This window comes from Amborella trichopoda, chromosome 10, assembly GCF_054954075.1.
Source record: "Amborella trichopoda isolate Santa Cruz 75 chromosome 10, AtrichopodaSantaCruz75HAP2 v2.0, whole genome shotgun sequence".
NCBI classification, from domain to species: Eukaryota; Viridiplantae; Streptophyta; class Magnoliopsida; order Amborellales; family Amborellaceae; genus Amborella; species Amborella trichopoda.
In genome coordinates, this window is record NC_142345.1 from 45,755,819 (window position 1) to 45,774,742 (window position 18,924).

At 39.3% G+C, this 18,924-nt stretch overlaps 1 protein-coding gene and 1 pseudogene across 1 annotated transcript; both read right to left on the minus strand.

The window, feature by feature from the left end:
- Positions 1 to 5,396: 5,396 nt before the first annotated feature.
- On the minus strand, positions 5,397 to 18,924 carry LOC18447381 (putative pentatricopeptide repeat-containing protein At5g37570). The gene is made up of 2 exons (XM_088849373.1): positions 18,614 to 18,924; positions 5,397 to 9,922 (listed from the first exon to the last, which is right to left on the minus strand). Exon 2 carries the CDS (start codon positions 7,485 to 7,487, stop codon positions 5,730 to 5,732), a length of 1,758 nt encoding a protein of 585 aa, XP_088705499.1. The 5' UTR covers positions 7,488 to 9,922; positions 18,614 to 18,924; the 3' UTR covers positions 5,397 to 5,729.
- LOC148780280 (pentatricopeptide repeat-containing protein At5g66520 pseudogene) lies at positions 7,557 to 9,266 on the minus strand (annotated as a pseudogene).

The following is an 18,924-nucleotide window of genomic DNA, read 5'->3' on the forward strand; positions in this document are numbered from 1 at the left end:
TCGAGTAACCGGCCGGACAACGGATTCACATTACTACAGTGTAGTATCCTTTGCTATTTGATTCATTTTGGGGTTACGTGGGTCCCTGCATATTCTCCCATTTGATGAAAGTGGGTAAAGGAGAAGAAAGCTCCGTTCAAAAAGTTTTTCTCTTTTTAAATTTTTCAAAGCTAAGAGATTGTTTGGTCCCGCAGGAGCACATGATTTGTTCAATCTCCCTTAATAAAACACCATCTTAATTATCCTTTGATGGGAGGCTTTCTGTAGCCATATCTAAGTGTTCATTTTAGGAATTGGAGAACCACTTTTTTTTTTTTCGCTTGTCAAAATAATATTTGATTGATCTTAAACTTTTAACATTTTCCTCTAGGTGTATTTGATAAATTTCAAAATCCGTTTTGATACATCTATTTGAAAATCGATCAAAAGAATGGTAGAAAATAGAAAATCACATAAAAATTTATGTGTAAGATGATAAATAGTTCAAATCACTAATTTTTGCTTATTTTAAAACGGATTACAAACTCTCACAGGAAATAAATCCTGAAGGAGTAAATATACAAGGTGCTCCCGCAAGAGTAAGCTATACTCTCTCTCTCTTTTTTTCTCAATGTTTAAAAATAAAATATGTTGTTTTTTGATGTTATACAAGCAAACCAAAGAAATTTATGAGTACCAATGTTCCTTTATAGTTTTATGAATTGGTGTTATAATGCAAGTAGCAATACTATATAATAAGAAGAGAGAGATTCTTGGGAGCTCTCTTGCTTCCTTCAATCAAATTAAAAGATGGATTCTCTCTCTTTTTCTTTTCCTTTAATTTTGATGCAATTTTGGTGGTTTAACAAGGAAAATGTTTGTATTGAATTACAAGAGAGATGCTTTCATTGAGGTGAACACTCCTTTTCTAAACATAACAAAAGATGAATGAAACAGTAACAAGCTGCCAAAATGTGGAATTTCCTAAGCTTGTGCCTTTCTCTTTGAAGCCTCTAAACAAAATACAAGTGGTTAAGAGAAGCCAATCGATTGAAAAACCGAAAAGTACACACAAAACCCAAGAAGAATCCAAGGGAAAAAAGGTAAAACCATGACGTATTATGGGGAAAAAAAAAAAAAACCTATTGCCTTCCTTTTCTCCCCATGAAAATGAATTAGCACCAACTGACCTTTTTTTTTCTTTTCAAGGGAAAAAATTATATAAAGGTCGGGCTCCAAGCAATAAAGTTGAGACACATTTAAAAAATTCACTAGAAGAGGTTGGTTCTATGCTAAAAAAAACTCAATTCAATCATCGAAATTGTGCATCTATGATCTATACTGTCAATTTTCAAGTATTCATACATCTACACACACTATTTTTTAACCTCTAATTTTGATAATTAGAAATGGAAATTAAAATTTCAGATCTCATACACTAATATTCCGGCACTATTTGAAGGTGTGCCTTCCTTGACTGTTGAGGGCCTCGGCCTCATACAAAGCACACTCTTTTCTCAAATATCAAATGAGAGAGGTCTTCTATTTGTTAAAAGGGAAGGGTGGTTTAGGGTAGATAAAAGGGGTGTAGGTCAATTTGTGGGCCATTTGGTCGTTCATTGACTCTTCCAACAAAAGGATAGGAATGATACCACGTCCCAGCTTCTTTATAATGACCATAATGTCCCTAGGGTTTAATCCCAACTCAACACGTGTATGGTGGTGGTGGTGTCACTTTCCTCATAGTTTAGTTTGTGTAGGGTAGGGTAGGTGTGTCACATCAAATCAAAAATTCCATTAAAGGTCAAAGGCACGAACCTCACCTGACCTGACCTTCTTCACTTGCTCATGCTTTCATTGCTCCCCAATTAATTAATTCCATTATTAACGAGGGAGCACATATCACTTATGATTCTTAATTAAATTGTGTTTAATTCAAAATAAGATTCTATGTCGACGATTAATTACAAGAATACGGGCAATCTTTTCAGTGGAAAGAAAATTAAAATTAAAAAAAAGGCGAGGTTCGTTTAACGTGTCAAACTTATACTTGAAAGGTGCACCTCTGCCGTGCCGAAAATGCAAATGCAGTTTGAGTGCCACCTTGAAATCTATGGTTGCCCTAATTTAACGTTTCGAAGATCTCTGAATATTTAAAAATATTTTAAATGGATGTTCCAGATATTGTGTTAAAAGATGAACCATTTTTAAGATTAAAAATATTTTTTGTTTTATATCTATGAATCTCAAAGTTGAAATGATCCATTTGAAGGTTTTTTCAACATAAAAACATGCACCTTACTAATACATTATTATAAAGTTTTTCCTTTCAAAATCAATAAAAAAGCCGTTTGTTGTTGAAAGTTAAAACCTCCCTCTCTCTCCCAAGATGGTACGGTATGAAAAAGCCCTTAGCTTTTGAAAAGTTAACGAGGCCCTTGACACGTACAAAAGATGGTATACCAAAGCCCTCAGGTTTTTAAATTTGACTGTAAAAATGATAAATACGATCTCTCTCTTTCTCTCTGTCTCTCTCTCTTGATGAAGACTGTGTGTGCCTCCGACATAAAATATAATGTCTATCTCATATGGAGACTAATCAAAGTAGGGACCAACAAGAAGAAGATTGCCTTGTATGAATATATGGCCAGAACTAAACGTGTCCAGGGAGTACAAATCAAAGGTGGCAAATAAATTTAAAGAAATTTTAAATTTTTTTTTTTTTTTTTGATATTTAAAAATATTTTCATATATTTAGAGTCAATAATCTAGAAGAATTGAGAGATTAGGAAATATACCGCATATTGAAGTAGAGTTGATTGGAGAAGTGAATATATGCATCCGGAGTTTTATGTACTCGTCGCATACCATTGAGACTGAAGAAAAAGTTTTATAGGACGATTGTAAGACCATCCATGCTCAATGAGATAAAATTTTGGACAGTCAAGAAACAACATATCTATAGGATGATGGTAGCTAAGATGAGAATGTTGAAATAAATTAGTGGCGTGACAATAAAAATCGAATTGAGAATATGAATACATGCAAGGGAATTTAGGCGTGGCCTCAATAGATGATAAGACGAAAGAAAATAGACTTAAGTGGGCTGGCTATGTGCATTGTAGATCTAATATAACACCGGTTAGGAGGTGCAATTTGGTTCGGGTTGTACCTTTTTTACGAATTACGTTTTCTTTACATTTTATTATAGATAATTCAATGAGGATGACGAACCCCTACCTTTTTTCTCTTTTTTTTAAATCATCAGTGACTTTTGAATCTGTTGGGTGAAAATGAAAGCCAAGACCTTAGCTAGAGAGTTTTTAAAAAGAATAATTATTGAGTTTTTTTAAAAGTTTAAACTAAAAGTCGAATCTTTCTTCGATATTTTTTCTGGAACATAAAAAGCATATATAAAAAATTGAGTCCTAAAATACTCGTATATAGAATTGTACATTCTACACCCAAAGGAGCAAATGGACATTCTGCTAAGACTGTTACGGCTTTCTATTCTGGGGTTGTTGAGGGGCATATTTGACGAAAAATAGTTGTAACAAAAGGCACTCACAAAGGGACTACAACTAAAATCCAAAGAACCAATGGGAGAGGAAAGTCAAAATATTGATATGATATGATTATGCTCTTGCTTGAAGATGAAATCACGCATTTAAATTTCGAAGGTGTAGACAAAAATGTTGCACGCAACGAAAACGGTACAAAATTCGGGAATAATAATAAGATATCTTATGATATGTTTTTTGTTTTTTTATATAATGAAAATGAAGTTCCCTTGGCCCCAACGCATTAGCTTTTCCAAGCATCCCACGTGAGACGCACACGTGGAGCCTACTTCTATCTTGTCTCTTTACACCTTGTATTAAGAGGCCCAAGATGGACGGTGGAGCAACCCTTTCCCATCCCAAAGACCTAAACCTTAGTATTGTCCTATTTGAACATCAAATATATATATATATATTAATATTAGAGGGATCACAATTAGTTGAGAAAAAGTTTTGTGATGAAGAATAATTTATACCTGTTTGGAAGTATATAGTTGTCTAATCCTCTCATATCTTAATTGAATGAGTGGAAGTGAGATAACAATAGCATTAACCATGCCTAACAAAAACAATTAGCATCAATCCTAAGATTTTTGGTAGCTAACTTGCAGTTGTTTAATAAAAAATCAGTTAATGTATTTTTTTTCATAAGTCCGTACAAGCGTTTCAATTTAAAGTATATGCAATCTCGAGATTGTTTGCTCTAAGATCTCGTATGACATTGTTTTGCAGTGCGGAAAGTTATTGGGATATGCCCCATCCAATGGTCTGCCATTGTTGCAGGGTCACAGGCGCAAAACACGTGCAAGCTGTTGGGACAAAGCCCCACCAAAAATATCACTCTTTGAGAGAGAGAGAGAGAGAGAGAGATAGGGTTTCTGAAACTGTGTGAGAGTAGTTATTCCATTCATTTGTGGTTGAGGAAGAGAAAAAGAAGAGATAGAGCCAACTGCCCAGAAATTAGGTGAGAGAGAGAGAGAGGGAGTTTATTTGGAGCCTTAAATTGTTGTACCCAGTTCGGTGAATGATAAAAATCAATGAAGAGCTTTAAGGATGGAGACACCTCAAGTGGAAATTTTCCTTTCTGATTTATTTGCGCAGTGGTGAAAGAAACTTGAAAACTTTCTCAACCCATCTCACCAAAACCCAATTCTCCCTTTAGTGAGTGATAGTACTTCGTTTTCTTTTGAAGCAAAACTTGCCGGTTTAATCTCATGCTCAAACTTGTGATAAAGACAAATGAGATCGTATATAATGAGACCATTGTACATAGAGGCCACAATAACTTATAACCATCCGATGTGAAATTCAATAACTCAAGTGTTACAAAGTTCGAAAAAAAAAAAATTTTTTGAATTTTTTGATTGGTCGATGGAGGAATAAAAGCAACCACTCAATTTCACATCTAAAGGTCAAGATTAATTATGACCACACGGTACAAAAGATAAATGATCGCATTGTATACTTTTCCAAAAATAAAAAAGAAACACCCCCTACTCCAAACGTAAGGGCGTTGTCTTACACCTAAAAGTGAGCTAGGAAGAACCAAAATTTTGCCCCGCTTTTTAGGCAGTTAATGAACTCCGGCAACCAAAGAGCATGAAAATCAAAATTGGGGAGAGGGGAACAAGTTAACCACATAGCAAGATATCATAGGAAGGTACCTTAGTACCAGGTCACTTTGTTTTCTTTGTTACTGTGGAGGAGTTTGTTATGTGAAGACAAAAAGAAAAAGAAGCAGCAGTTAATGGACACAGATTTTCATGGTTTGGGGTTTTGTGATTAACTGGATCTGTGAAACTTCATGTTGGTTATGCTTCTCTTGCACTCGATTAAATTAATGATGGCCCAAAGAGATTTGAGAAGATCCATTGTACTTTTTTTTTTGAAATGTGGCTCAATTTAGCGGTGGGGAATTCCACACACACACATACATTTAGACTAGACACCTTTTTCCCATCAAAGTTAGAGAATGAAAATTATGCCATAATTGAGAAGAAAAAGCAAAGCCCACATGGAATAGGCAGACAGGATGCCACCAGTAATCCACGTTTTGGGTCAAAACAAGATGTGCTACCCAAAATACCTGACACAAGTTGCACAAACGTCGTCTCCTCAGAAAAATATATGCCCACCAACATGACAGAGATGAAAAGCTGGATAAATCACAAAGCATCATAAACCTTCATATCAAAGATCACCAGTGAAGCCCATTTCAACTCGGCTACTTCCTACTGGTTTGGTCACTTGCCTTTGTTTCATCATCTCTCGCACCGTAGTCGCCTCATCCCACATGCTCGCCTCCGCATATATATTCGCAAGGAGCGCATAATTTCCTGGATTCTCAGGCTCCAAGTCAAATAATTGCTTGGCCACAACCTCAGCCAAACCAACGTTTCCCTGTAGCTTACACGCCCCTAAAAGAGCACCCCATGCGCTAGCCTTCTTATGCTCAATGCCCATATGCTCAATGAGCTCATGGGCTTCATCCAAGTGGCCTGCACGGCCCAAGAGATCAACCATGCATGCATAGTGCTCGGCCATAGAATTGACATCATCACCCATCTTGTTGAGGAGCATCAACTTGAAAAACCATAAACCCTCATTCACCAGCTGTGTACGAGCACAAGCAGTTAGCAAACCAGTAAGGGTTATGCTATTTGGTGCCACCCCATAAACCACCATCATGGATAACAATGCAAATGTAAATTTGGCATGGCCATGTGATGCAAACCCCATGATCATGGAGTTGTAGGACACAACGTCTCTATGGGGCATGGACCGAAACATTCTGTAGGCAATTTCAATGGCTCCACATTCAGAGAACATGATTATAACACAGTTGAGTACCTGAACACTGGACCCAAATCCATACCTTTTGGCACAATTGTATATCCATTCGCTTAGCTCAATACGCCCTGATTGAGCACAAGCAGAAAGGACATTCAACATTGTGACCTCGTCGGGCTTCACACCTGAAGCCTGCATCATCTTGAAAAGCTTGATTGCTTCACCCGGTTCACCATTTTGAGCATAACCAGAAATCATAGTGGTCCATGCAATCACTTCTTTCTCACCCATTTGATCAAAGAGAGCCCTCGCACTAATCAAGTCTCTGGCCTTTGAGTAACCGTTAATCATAGTGGTCCAAGAGATCGAGTTTTTTAGGGGCATCCTGTCAAAGAGTTGTCTGGCATGGCCCACATCTCCAGATCGAATAAACCCATCAATCATTGCATTCCATGAAGCAACATTTCTCTCAGGCATCTCACTGAAGAGTTTCCATGCCAACAGCACCTGACCTTGCTTACTGTAAGCTGCAATCATGGTGGTCCACGAAACCACATTCTTTTCAGTCATCAAATCGAACAATTGCTGTGCAATCCCAACCCTCTGGCACTTCGAATACATATTGAGGAGTGATGTTTGTACAAAAATGTTGGATTCAAATCCAAGCTTTACAATGTGGCAATGGGCCTGTTCCCCTTCTGCTAAAGAATGCAGAGTGGCACAAGATTTGATAATAAAAGGGAAGGTGAAATTATTGGGTGAGACGCACTTGTGGAGCATTTGTTTATAAAGCAAAGTTGCTTCTCTGAAAGGGCCTTTGCTTGAATATCCTCGGATCATGGAAGTCCATAGAAATTCATTAGGGTGGTCTACCTGGATGAAAACCAATCGAGCGTAGTCCTCTTTGTAGACTGCTATGAGTTTGGTCACCAGCATGGCCACTAGGAAATTGTCCTGGTGCAATCCATTGGTGAGGATTTGTGCATGGATCCTGTTCAAATGTTTCAAACCAGTTGATGGACTCTTCAACCAGAAGAGAATCAGTGCTTTACCCTGTAAATATGTTTTCAGCTCTAAAGTAGCCTGGTGCAGAAAACACTTACATTTCAAGGACCAGCCGTAGGGTGTTCCCCATTTTTTGGCAGACTCCACGAGCATCGCAAATCAATGGAATGTAATAGAAAACAATTAGCAATTCATCCAAACATCATGAACAACTCAGATCATTCAAGAAAGGTAATCATGTGCTTTGGAGCCAAAATCCGATTCATAACCAACAAACATCAAGTGCAGAGAAAGTTGCCTCAACGTGGAATAAATATAATGGGATATAGGGTGAGTGGTATCTCCAATGAGAAATTTATATACTTCATTATTCACCTCAATCCAACTGCACCCTGCTGTTTTAGCTACTCCCTTACCTCTCATCAACCTCCTCACCTTTGCAACATCATCCCACCTCCTCGCTCTCGCATAGATGTTGGATAGCAATACGTAGTTACCTGGATTGCCAGGTTCTATTTCGAAAAGGTTCTTTGCAGCAATTTCAGCTACTTCCAAATTACCATGGATCCCGCATGCACTAAGCAGAGCTCCCCATACACCTGCATGCGGCACCACTGCCATCCCCTCCACCACCTTGTGAGCCTCCTCCACACACCCTGCACGCCCGAGAAGATCAACCATGCAAGCATAGTGATCGACAGAGGGCTCAATCTCGTAAACCTTGGTCATGCATTCGAAATATTCTCGACCCTCTCTCACCAATCCAGTATGGCTACAAGCAGTTAAAACACCAATGAAGGTGATCCTATCGGGCCACAATCCGATGTTCTGTAACTCCAAGAAAAGCTTAAGGGCATCGTTGCCATACCCATGGTTGGCTAACCCCACAATCATTGCATTGTAGGATACTGTATCCTTCATGGGTATTTCACAAAACACCTTGTAAGCCTCATCAAGACTCCCACATTTGCCATACATATCGATCAAGGAATTGTAAACATAAACATTCATCTCCAGCCCACTTGCTTTCACGTATTCATGCACCCACCTTGCCCTAACCAGAGCTCCCAATTGACCACATACTGATATCACGATAGCCATTGTTACCTGATTGGGTTTCACATTCTCGGCCAGCATCAAATCAAATAACCCTAGGGCTTCAATCAACTCCCCGCAATGAGAATACCCAGCAATCAAAGCATTCCAAGATGTTACTACTTCTCTATTTGACATCTGATCAAAGAGAGCTTGTGCAGCCCACATATCTCCCCGATTAGTATAACCAGTGATCATAGCAGTCCATGAAATAGAATCCCTCTCAGGCATCTCGTCAAACAATGCACGTGCCGCCGCAACCCAACCAGACTTGGAATAACCCACAAGCATGGCATTCCACACAACCAAGTTTCTTTCCTGCATTGAGTCGAAGAGTTGACGAGCTGCTTCAATGCAACCAAATTTGGCATACATATCAACAAGGGTAGTCTGTACATATATGTCAGCATCGAGCCCCAATTTAAAAGCCTGTGATTGGATTTGTCTCCCTTCATTTGAGGCCACTAAAAAGGAGCAAGCTTTGAGAGAAGATGAGAAAGTAAAGCTGTTTGGTGGGACACCATGCTGGTGCATCTGCTTATATAACATAATGGCTTCCTTGGTAACTTGAGATTGATTCTTGGCATAACCTGTTATCATGGCAGTCCAGAGGAAGACATTTGCAGTATCAATAGTCCAATTGAATACCAGGCGAGCATAATCTATATCACCCGAAGCTTTGCTGCAGAAAGCCACAAGCTTCACTGCCAATAAGTTATCTCGGATGAGTCCATGTCGGAAAATTTGAGCATGGATTTGCTTCAGTGATTTCATACATGCACATTTTTGGAGGTGCTCAGCAATTGTTTGAGCAACTCCCAGCACTTGGTTGATCATCTGGGAGACAAATAAATCTCTGCAGTTCAAGCCTTTTTTCAAAGGACACTGCAATTCAAATCTTGAAATTTGATTCTGTCAGGAAAAGTCAAACAATAAAGAATAGACCTCTCCTTGAGACCATAAAAAACACAACACTAAGCACCATAAACATAGCATAAACAAATCTCAACAGTTATACAAACACACCAAGTGTGATGAATGAGTGCACATAATGTGCTAAAACTAAACATAGTAAGAACACGTCCACATGCAAAGGATTATGACAATGCCAAACTGATAAGATTGAATTCTCTTCTGATGGGGATCGGCATTCCCAGGGAAGCAGGATTAAGCATAGAGAGTAGATACTAAATTCAAAAGGGTGATGACAAGATACAGAGTTATTCATTTTCAACAGCTTATTATTGATTTCCTGCCTAAGACACAACAATACATGAAAGGCACGTTCCAAACAAAAGAGGACGAAGACTGCCCTCAGTCAAAATTGGCAGAATAGAAAAAACTGCTTGATATCCTGCTCATAATAATCGTTTTCTTTTAAACTTCCTCGCCATCGGATTGCCCATCTGCAGCTGAATCCAAATCCCTTAAACTTTGAGCCATATTGCGTTCCATATTTTGTGTCTGTCTCTCAACACCAACCATCCAGAGGCCTACACAAGATTCAAGTCAATGACTATTGGCAGAATTTATCGGTACAAAGATACAAGATAAAAAATGAGAGGCAAAAAATATGTCAACCCATGTCAAATTGGATCACTGACAAGTGTTGAGATGAGACTTGAGGATTTTCTAAGAGGTTATGTCATGTACACATTAGCATGGAAGTTAAAAGCGTACATGTAGGGATAACCTGCACAGAATATATGATGTATGGGATGCATCCCTTATAAAAAAATCTAGAGAATGATCTTTTCTAGAAATACACATCTTTGAACTGTATTTTTTTACATTTTGAGATAGAAGATTGGTGGTGGTGATGCTTGGGGAGGTTAAGGGGATGTGGGGTTGGATGTAGAGTGTGTAAAAGAAATTGAAATTGATGTAGATGGGAGTGGGCCCCTCAACTGGCAAGGATTTTACCACATGATTAGATGGGAGTCAATTGGCAAGGATTTTACGACCTTATTAGCATTAACTATATGCTTGAAGACTGGCATATCTCATAACTAACTTCTAGGCTCCTCGTACCCAGTTTATTAGGCACTCATATACCCAATTCTGCCAGTGGGAGAGAACTTGCATTCACAGGGGTTGCAATTTCCAAAATTGAAGCTTAATTTCCCGGGGAACTCTCAAGAGAAAACTGGATCTGCAGGTTTTTAAGGGCATTCTTCAAAATTATCAAGGGAGAATGATGATATCTTATGTAGGCCTAACTGGTATCAAAATCCTCATGGGGCAAAGCTCAGACTGTGGCAGGTGCACCACAAACTCCTCCAGTCATTTCATACATCACTTCCTCGAGCATGATCTAATTAAGGAATAAGATTGGTAAGGAGAGGGACCTTTCTCATTGAGGTTGGATATGATGCTTGCAAAGATAATAGATCTTTCGGTGTCTATTAACAAAAATATATTATTAAAAGACCAACAGAATGGTGGAAGATACCCTCAGCACTCTGAAACCCTCGACTCTTTTTCTTGATGATCATATCCCTGTGTCCTTTTGAATTGGATTTTTGTTAAGCAACCACTTCTAAACCTACTCCAACAGAGGCGATGGGAAGACCAATCGCACCTCTAAAGAGCACAAGAGCCGGGAGCTGGGCTAAGCCTCCAGTCTTTGTGCCTGAAAATGGCTCCTCCTGAACTATTGGAGCTAAGGAAGCTACTCAAGGAACTGATCGATGCCGGCCCTCGAAGGCACGCACGCACCGTTCGGGGCACCGGTGCTGTTCCAGAAGAAGCATCACACAAGCCTCCTTTTTTTAAGAAACAACTTTAAGCAGTCAATCATTATCAAAATAACAAATTTACATAGATATTTCATAGCCAGGATATTTCGTAGCCACTCTTTGGACAATCTGAACTGAAAGAAATGCCAGGATATTTCATAGCCAAATATCTTCGTTGGATGCACTAGTATAAAAGATCAGAGCTGCAGTCATTTTCTGGGCCGGCCACCACATATATTTCAGAAATCTTTGCCACTCTGATTTTCTACACAGTTGGACTTCAATTCTTGCCTTCAATCCTCAGAGGCCCCCGCGCTCTTACCTCTAGAGACCACCTGAAGCAGGCCATATCAATCTTAACTTTGACGGGTGTTCTCTTGGAAATCCTCGACTTGCAAGAATAAGTGGATTGTTCCACGACCACAACAGCAATACCCTTTGCTCCTTTTCATTGGCATCGCAGATTCAACTGTTGCAGAGGCCTCTGCCCTCCGGGAAGGCCTCAGGAAATTAGACACTAGCTGGGGGCTGTCAGTTACCAACGAAGGCGACTCTTACTGTGTTATAGTCTGGGCTTCAGGCAGTGCCCCTTGGCCTTGGAGGCTCAACAGCATATTCGAGGAGATCTGTAAAACCACCAGAAACCTACAAATCTCTTGGGATGACATTTGGAGAGAAGCAAATGGTGAGGCTGATTGGCTCACAATGGCAGCTGCAACTGTCTCATGCCAATTTAAGTCACCCTAGGGGACTATTCTGCTCCGTTTCCTATCATAGACTGAAATTGACCCCTTAGTGATCCAATTCGTGTAAAGCATTTGTGATCGATGAGAGTTTCTGTACAGGGCACCTGTATGTGGGTTGCCTATTTTTTGGGCGCCTATTTTTTGGGCGGAGCCCGTCTGTGGGTACCCTGTTCCCCTCCTTTCACACACTCTGTACTCACTTTTAGGTTTATACAGATAACACATTAGAAAAAAAAACAAACTAACATAGATTTTGAATCAACTATACTTTTCTGAAATCATTTGCCAAATGCCAACCACATTTAAATGGATTGACACAATAACCAAACTACAGTGTGGGCAAATCTCTAGAATACTGGAGGAAAAAAATCAACATTCTATAACATGTGGATAAAAGTTTCTACCAATTGCGCTTCCAATTGCACAGAACCATAGTATTCTAAGTGACCATTTGTCCCCAATTATTCCTCTTCCTCCCATCTCTAGTTGGAGCAAACCTGCCTGCATATATAACCACATATCAAGAGGCCTCCTGATACAAAGTTGCCCAACTATATCAGATGAGATTTAGCAAGCAAAAAGTATATGTTGCCAAATTAATAGATCTAAGGTGTAATAATTAGTATGGACACAAATATAGAATTTTGAAACATGAATTGCAATCATATTTTAATGAAATTGGAAGAATAGATAAATAAAATTATGCTTGCAATGAGGAATAAAGGATAGAGCAACTTGAAAACAGGTTCTGAAGTGGTCATTCATTGGCCTGTCAACTAAAGGTGCCTATGTGCAACTAGGAAACATTTGATCATTCTATGGGAGTAAATCATTACATAGCATGTACAAGAGGTTCAAATAGCAAAGAGTACAAAGAAGATTTTTAAGGGAACACGAGAAAGTTCCCATCGATCAACTCCTCCCTGGAACCCCCTCTAGCTAGGAATCAACAGTCTTATTGATCTCTCTTAGGATATGATGAATGGAGACATCCAATTATTACTAATCGACAAACCTTCCTGAATACATCCACTCTTCCCCAGGAGGTTGGAGCCTCATGTTGAAGCACATTACTCTATCACCCTTGGCAAGTCGCCCTCCACAAACAGAACAGAGGTGAGAAGGGATTCACTTTTACTTCATAGAGTCACAAACACTAACAAGACCTACAAAATCCTTCAAAAGCAATTCTTCTCCACTTCTAAAGAAGCCTCCTGTCATAAAGTCAAGGTTCTCAAATAAGCTAGCTCAAAAAATTCCAAATTCATACAGCCTATTGATGGCCAAACCATCTGGATAAACTATGGCTCTTTTTGACAGCCGACGAGCAATCCACTGGAATGAGAGTCAATTGTAAAAGAACTAGAACATTTGGGGTAAGGGTGCAAGAACAAGAGTTGGGGGCCCTAAGCTTCCATCCGGGTTGTGTTTGTGCGAAGTTGCGTTCCACTTATCTGGGGCTGCCTCTATGTATAGGGAAACTGATGAAAAGGGGGACACTGTCATGTAAAATTCCATAACAAACTAGCTAATTGGAAAGGCAGGTTTCTCTCTTTGGGGGGTAGGATAACTCTCAACAAGGCAACCCTAGTAATTTCCCTATATACTTTATATCAATGTTCCACTTCCCATCCAGTCTCTCATGAAAAATTTCTTGTGAACTGGCGAGAAGGAAAGGCAAAAATTTCACCTTGTGGCTTGGAACAAGTTATATAAACTCAAAAAAGCTGAAGGATAAGAGAAACTAACATTGCCCCAATGTGAATTTGGTGGTTGAAATACGCTACACAAGAAGCCTAATTGTGGAAGGAAGTCGTGCTTAGCAAGTATGGTTGTGACGACGATGAATGGCTACCAAAGTATCCTAGACATAGAGGATCCGAGCATGGATCAGCATAGCCAAAAGTAGATCTTTCTTCCTCCCTAGGACCAGATTTAAAGTAGAATAAGGGAATGGGATGAAATTCTGGATGGACCTGTGGATAGGTACCCAAACATTAGCTGACTAATGGCCGGGCCTCTTCTCCCTAGCCTTAGACAGACTTGCTCATGTGAGAGACTATGTGGACCAAATAGAGGCCCGGTGGTGTGTAGTCCACCATTTAGAAGGGCCTTATCTGAAAAAAAAGCTCTACAACTCTCAGACCTTCAACTAACTTTTGAACTCTTTCGTTGTTCCTCTTGAGTGGGAAGATAGACTGACATGGGGTCCTTCACCCAGCGGAGTCATCACAGCAGCCTCCTTCTACTCATTGATGCAGCCTCTTCAGCCCTTCAATCCAATTTTCTGTAAGATGTGCTCTATCCCAGTACCTCTAAAGATCTGGGACTTCACTTGGATCCTTGGACATGCTAAAATCCTCCCCATCAACCAGGTCAAAAGGAGGGTCTCTATCTTCCGACCCATTGCATAATGTGCCAACAGGACGCGGAAACTGCAAAGACTTACTACTCCATTGCCCAATTATATCCCCTCTATGGGTCCAACTCGTGCAGCTCTTTGATTTTCCATGAATTTACCCATAGAACCTGAGGCAACTCTTTCAAGCCTACCTCTTCTTGCCGCTCTGCAAAATGGGTCGCAACATTTGGAGGATGACTATTCTAGCATTTCTATGGACGATATGGAATGAAAGGAATTCAAGAACTTTTTGAGCTTGTGGACAACCAACATTCTCTATCCTTGACCGTACCAAAGCTATCACTGCATTCGGGTCAAAGAAACTGTCATTATGTGCCAATTTAGGTTCCTCACTTTTCCTCTCCAATTGGAACAACTTTTTCTATATTGCCCTAAGGTCCCCTCACCTAGGGTAAGCTGGGTCCCCCCCTCAACGGCACTTTGAAGCTAAATATAGATGGATCTTCCCTTGGGAACCAGGGACACTTGCGGTATGGAGGCAAGTCTTTCAGATCACAACGGTCAAATTATGTCTTTCTCAGGCTATACATAGACTCCACTACAGCCGAAATCGTAGCCATCTTAGAGGTTCTAAAGTGAGCAACCACCTTCACAAATAATACCTAAACCCTTTTAACGGAGGGAGATTGTAGTAGACCAGTTCCCCAGGAGGCTAGCCTGTTCACTCTATTTGTAGGGGACTTCGGGTCACTTTAAATCTTATTCCAAGAGAGGCCAATGCAGTGGCAAATAGTCTCGCCAAAGAAAGAGCTACCATCCGGCATAACTTCAAAGTGTAGAATCTCCACCTTCCTCTCTTCCATTTTCATCTTACCTGCTCTTTCTCTTTCTCCTCTCTTTCGCACCATTCTTCTCTTTTTCTTGGTCTTTTCTAAGAGTCTACATCTTGTAGGCTGAGTTGTCCTTTTTTGGGTAACTTCTTTCTTTTATATCTGAACCCGAAAGAGGCATTTTTGTTCTACACTATGATTTAATACAACAATTAACATTTCTCCCAAAAAGAAAAAGCCTATTGAGGTCTTACTCTCACCATTTCTTAATCTAGGATGCATGAATTCCAATAATGTGTACCGAATGTTCCTTACAAGGGCTCAGCTGGTGATCAAGGCCCCAATCTCTGAGAACCTTAGAGTAGGCCCCAAGACCTCCAAAGATCTAGTGCTTCCTATCCCCTCCTAAACCCCAGAAGTCTAAAGGCAACATATTCCAGAGTGACATACTCTCACAAGAAAAGGCTTGGTTAACTCTTAGGATGGGGGCAAACATCCCTTACACTAGCTAAAGAGCACCAAACATGCAGTCTGCTTTTTGAATCACTGGTTTACTCTGATGTTACCTTGTCATTTGATGTGTATCCCATTATAGAGTCATGGGGATTCTTGTACATGCGAACCATGCACGTGTTAGCAAGGATATAGAATATCCATTCATGCATAGAGATCTTGACCTTTGGCATAGCTTTTTCTTCTTCTTTTTTTTCCCCTTTTTTTTTCTTTTTTTTTCCTCTCTTGAAATATGACCCATGGCAGCGTATGTTAAAAAGACGAGAAGAATCCCCAACACCTAGAAGAGCAACATATGATAACTTGACACAAAAACCCCAAGGTAGTATCGACACTGATTCATCCTATCAACCTTGCCTCTCAAAAGGAATACAGATCCCATAACCTAATCACCAAATATCTCAACTGAACGAACTCCTCATCCCAAAGGTCCTTCCTAGCATAATCCAAACCACTCATGCCCCCAAAGCAATGAGAAACATAGACTCTTTTTGATGAATGAGTAACATAGACTTAGTATTGGTTATGAATTATTCAATGATTCAGTCCCATTAGCCCCAGTAAACAATTATGAAGCTCGTTATCTCTACACCACATATTGAATCTAATACCCTTGGAGACCTCCCGCAACTGTGAACATGCCCCTCCAAGACCTAGAGACCACAAACAAATGGACAAAATCCCCCAAGCCCCAGGGATGCTCACGAGTCCATATCATGACAATATTTATAAGAACTTAAAAGTTACAGAAAACAAGCACCAAGGTCCTGACTCGAAAAATGATTCCACGTCATTAGGAGTCTAGGGGTGCTTGTATTTCATTCAAATAAACAACCACTAATTAACTCTAAAAATAAGAGTGTGTTTAGGAATGGATATGAAGAATAAAAGTGTGCTTTTAGGAAGGGAGATGGAGACCATGTAGTTACTTTCTTGACTGTGCATTGAATTCCAAGGCAAGAAGTTTGCATTGAATTTACATGTGAATGTGCTTTTTTTGAGAGAGAGTGATGCAGAGAGAAAAAAAATAATAGGAAAAAAAAGAGGTCTGAGAGATTATACTCTTTCTCTAGGTCTGCAAGGGAGTCCACCCCAAGATCTTTTTACAAGATCAAACTCTTTACTGAATCACCAATCACTCTCTTTACAAGGAAGGGACATCCTCCCTTTAAATACATTTAGAAAATAGGAAATGTACTATCTCGGTACTCACAGATGTTGTTTCAATTTTCTAGTTCGCCATTATGACGCCGGTGACATGATTACCAGAACTATTTCAGGTGAACATCAGGTGTAAGGCAAAGCAGCACATATTTCAAGGTTAAACAAGTCAAACACTTAAGAATACACAAAGTGCATTAAATTTATAATAAAATCCAATTCAAAAAGAACATAAATTAAACAATACATGAGCATGAAATATGCAAAACTTCAATATATAGCAGCCCAATAAGACAGCATTGAATAGCTCTGGTCTTTTATGAATATAAAGGCTTTGGTGAAAATCATACCCCAAAACTTCTATTTTATTTCACAGCTACAAAGCCCCCTATTTCTTTAAGATTGGGGATCAGCCACAATCGAAAACATCCCCAAGATATATGATGAGGAATCCCGAAGGAAAATAGCAAAAAAAAAATTCCAACGAATACCCTCAAACCAGAAGCACTAAAGGATGAAACCAAAAAGATTCCAATAATATTTTACGCCCCTATTGTCAAGAATTCCAAGGGAGAGAGAATGAAGTAGTTCACAATTGGAAGAGTGTGACTCCCAAAGATGACCTTAGACAGAGACCTACAATGAAGTGGATGGTGCAAGGTGCCTCAATCAATCAGATGGAGGAAGCATCCTTAAGGTCAATTCGGCCTAAACCAGAAGGCCCTTTGATCTTACTGAGATCTGTTGGTTTTCTCAAGTTCTCTGCAGATTGAAGATGGCTCAACATCATTAGATACTCTCCATAGCTGTTGGGTGCCTAACATAAAGAACATTGTGGACTTAAAGAAAGGGATCCATGATTTAAGCAGCCTAGTCCCTTTCAGTCACTGTGTGAGAAACGCCAAATCAATGTAGGGGACTCCCTGTCCAAGGGAGGAACATCAAGAGACTCTCTCCATATTTGGTGGACATTAATTTTTTCTTTCCTTTGCCTTCACTAAGATAATCTCTATAAATGTCCACCCTTCAAAATGCAACTTGACCCACAATTTAATTAGCAATTCAAATGTCACTTAATGAAAAAAATAAAAAACGAAAACAAAAAATTCAAGAGCAAATAAATGGCCACCGGCTTGTGACAGCATAACAATGCGAACTCTAAAAAGCCCTCAATACCTGCACCCAGTGCTCTATGGGTACTATAAATTAGAGTTGAAAGTACCAGAAAGAGAGATTATTCTCTTTTTTTTTTCCTTTTTGATGCCATTGACTATGATGTATTAATAATATTCATATATTACAGTGAGAAAACAGAGAGAGAAGAGAAAGAGATTGATTCAAGGCAGCGACTTAACTAATCAAATTCAAGATCGAAAACCTTCACTCTGCTCACTAACTGAAGTTAATCTAGCTTGAAACCAGAGCTCCAATAATGTTAAATTGATGTGAAACGAATAGACTCACTAGAGACAAGATAATATGAACCCAACCACTTATTGAAACGCACAAAAAACAATTCCATTAAAATCAAATCCTCCTTGATGCAGATATTGCCAAGAATAAACAAATAATGAAATTGAACTACTATATAATCAGATAGAATACAATGTATTATAAATATAACCTGAAGAAGAAGAACAGAATACGTGCTACTTGAATATGCGGCCCAAATGCAAAAAAAAAGATAAGAAGATAAGTTATTTTGTGAACATATATTCTAGTAAAATCAGCAAAACATCTTCCATAAAATCCCCAAACAAACTACTGTATAACGTTGGGGATTTAGGGTTCAATACTTCAAATGCATGAGGTAAATAGAGTAAGTAGAGAAAACCTCTAGCTTGTATGAATCGGAATCGTAGAAAAAAATAAAGCAGAACCGTTCGTCGCTTCCCCCAGTATAGAAACCGACGCGATGGCCCTCGACTACGCGCAGTATCCTAACAGCTTACTTGCCCCAATTTAGAAAATGACTTCTGGAAACTGTCGTTTGGATCCTACGGTATCCAAAATCATGTTGGGTATCTTGCATAAAAACATGTTTTCACAACTTTTTGGATACATAACCATGTGTTTTTTAACCAAAGAAGAGGGGCCAAAACATGAGTATGCAAACTCAAGAAAAATTTTAAGTTATCTTGTTTA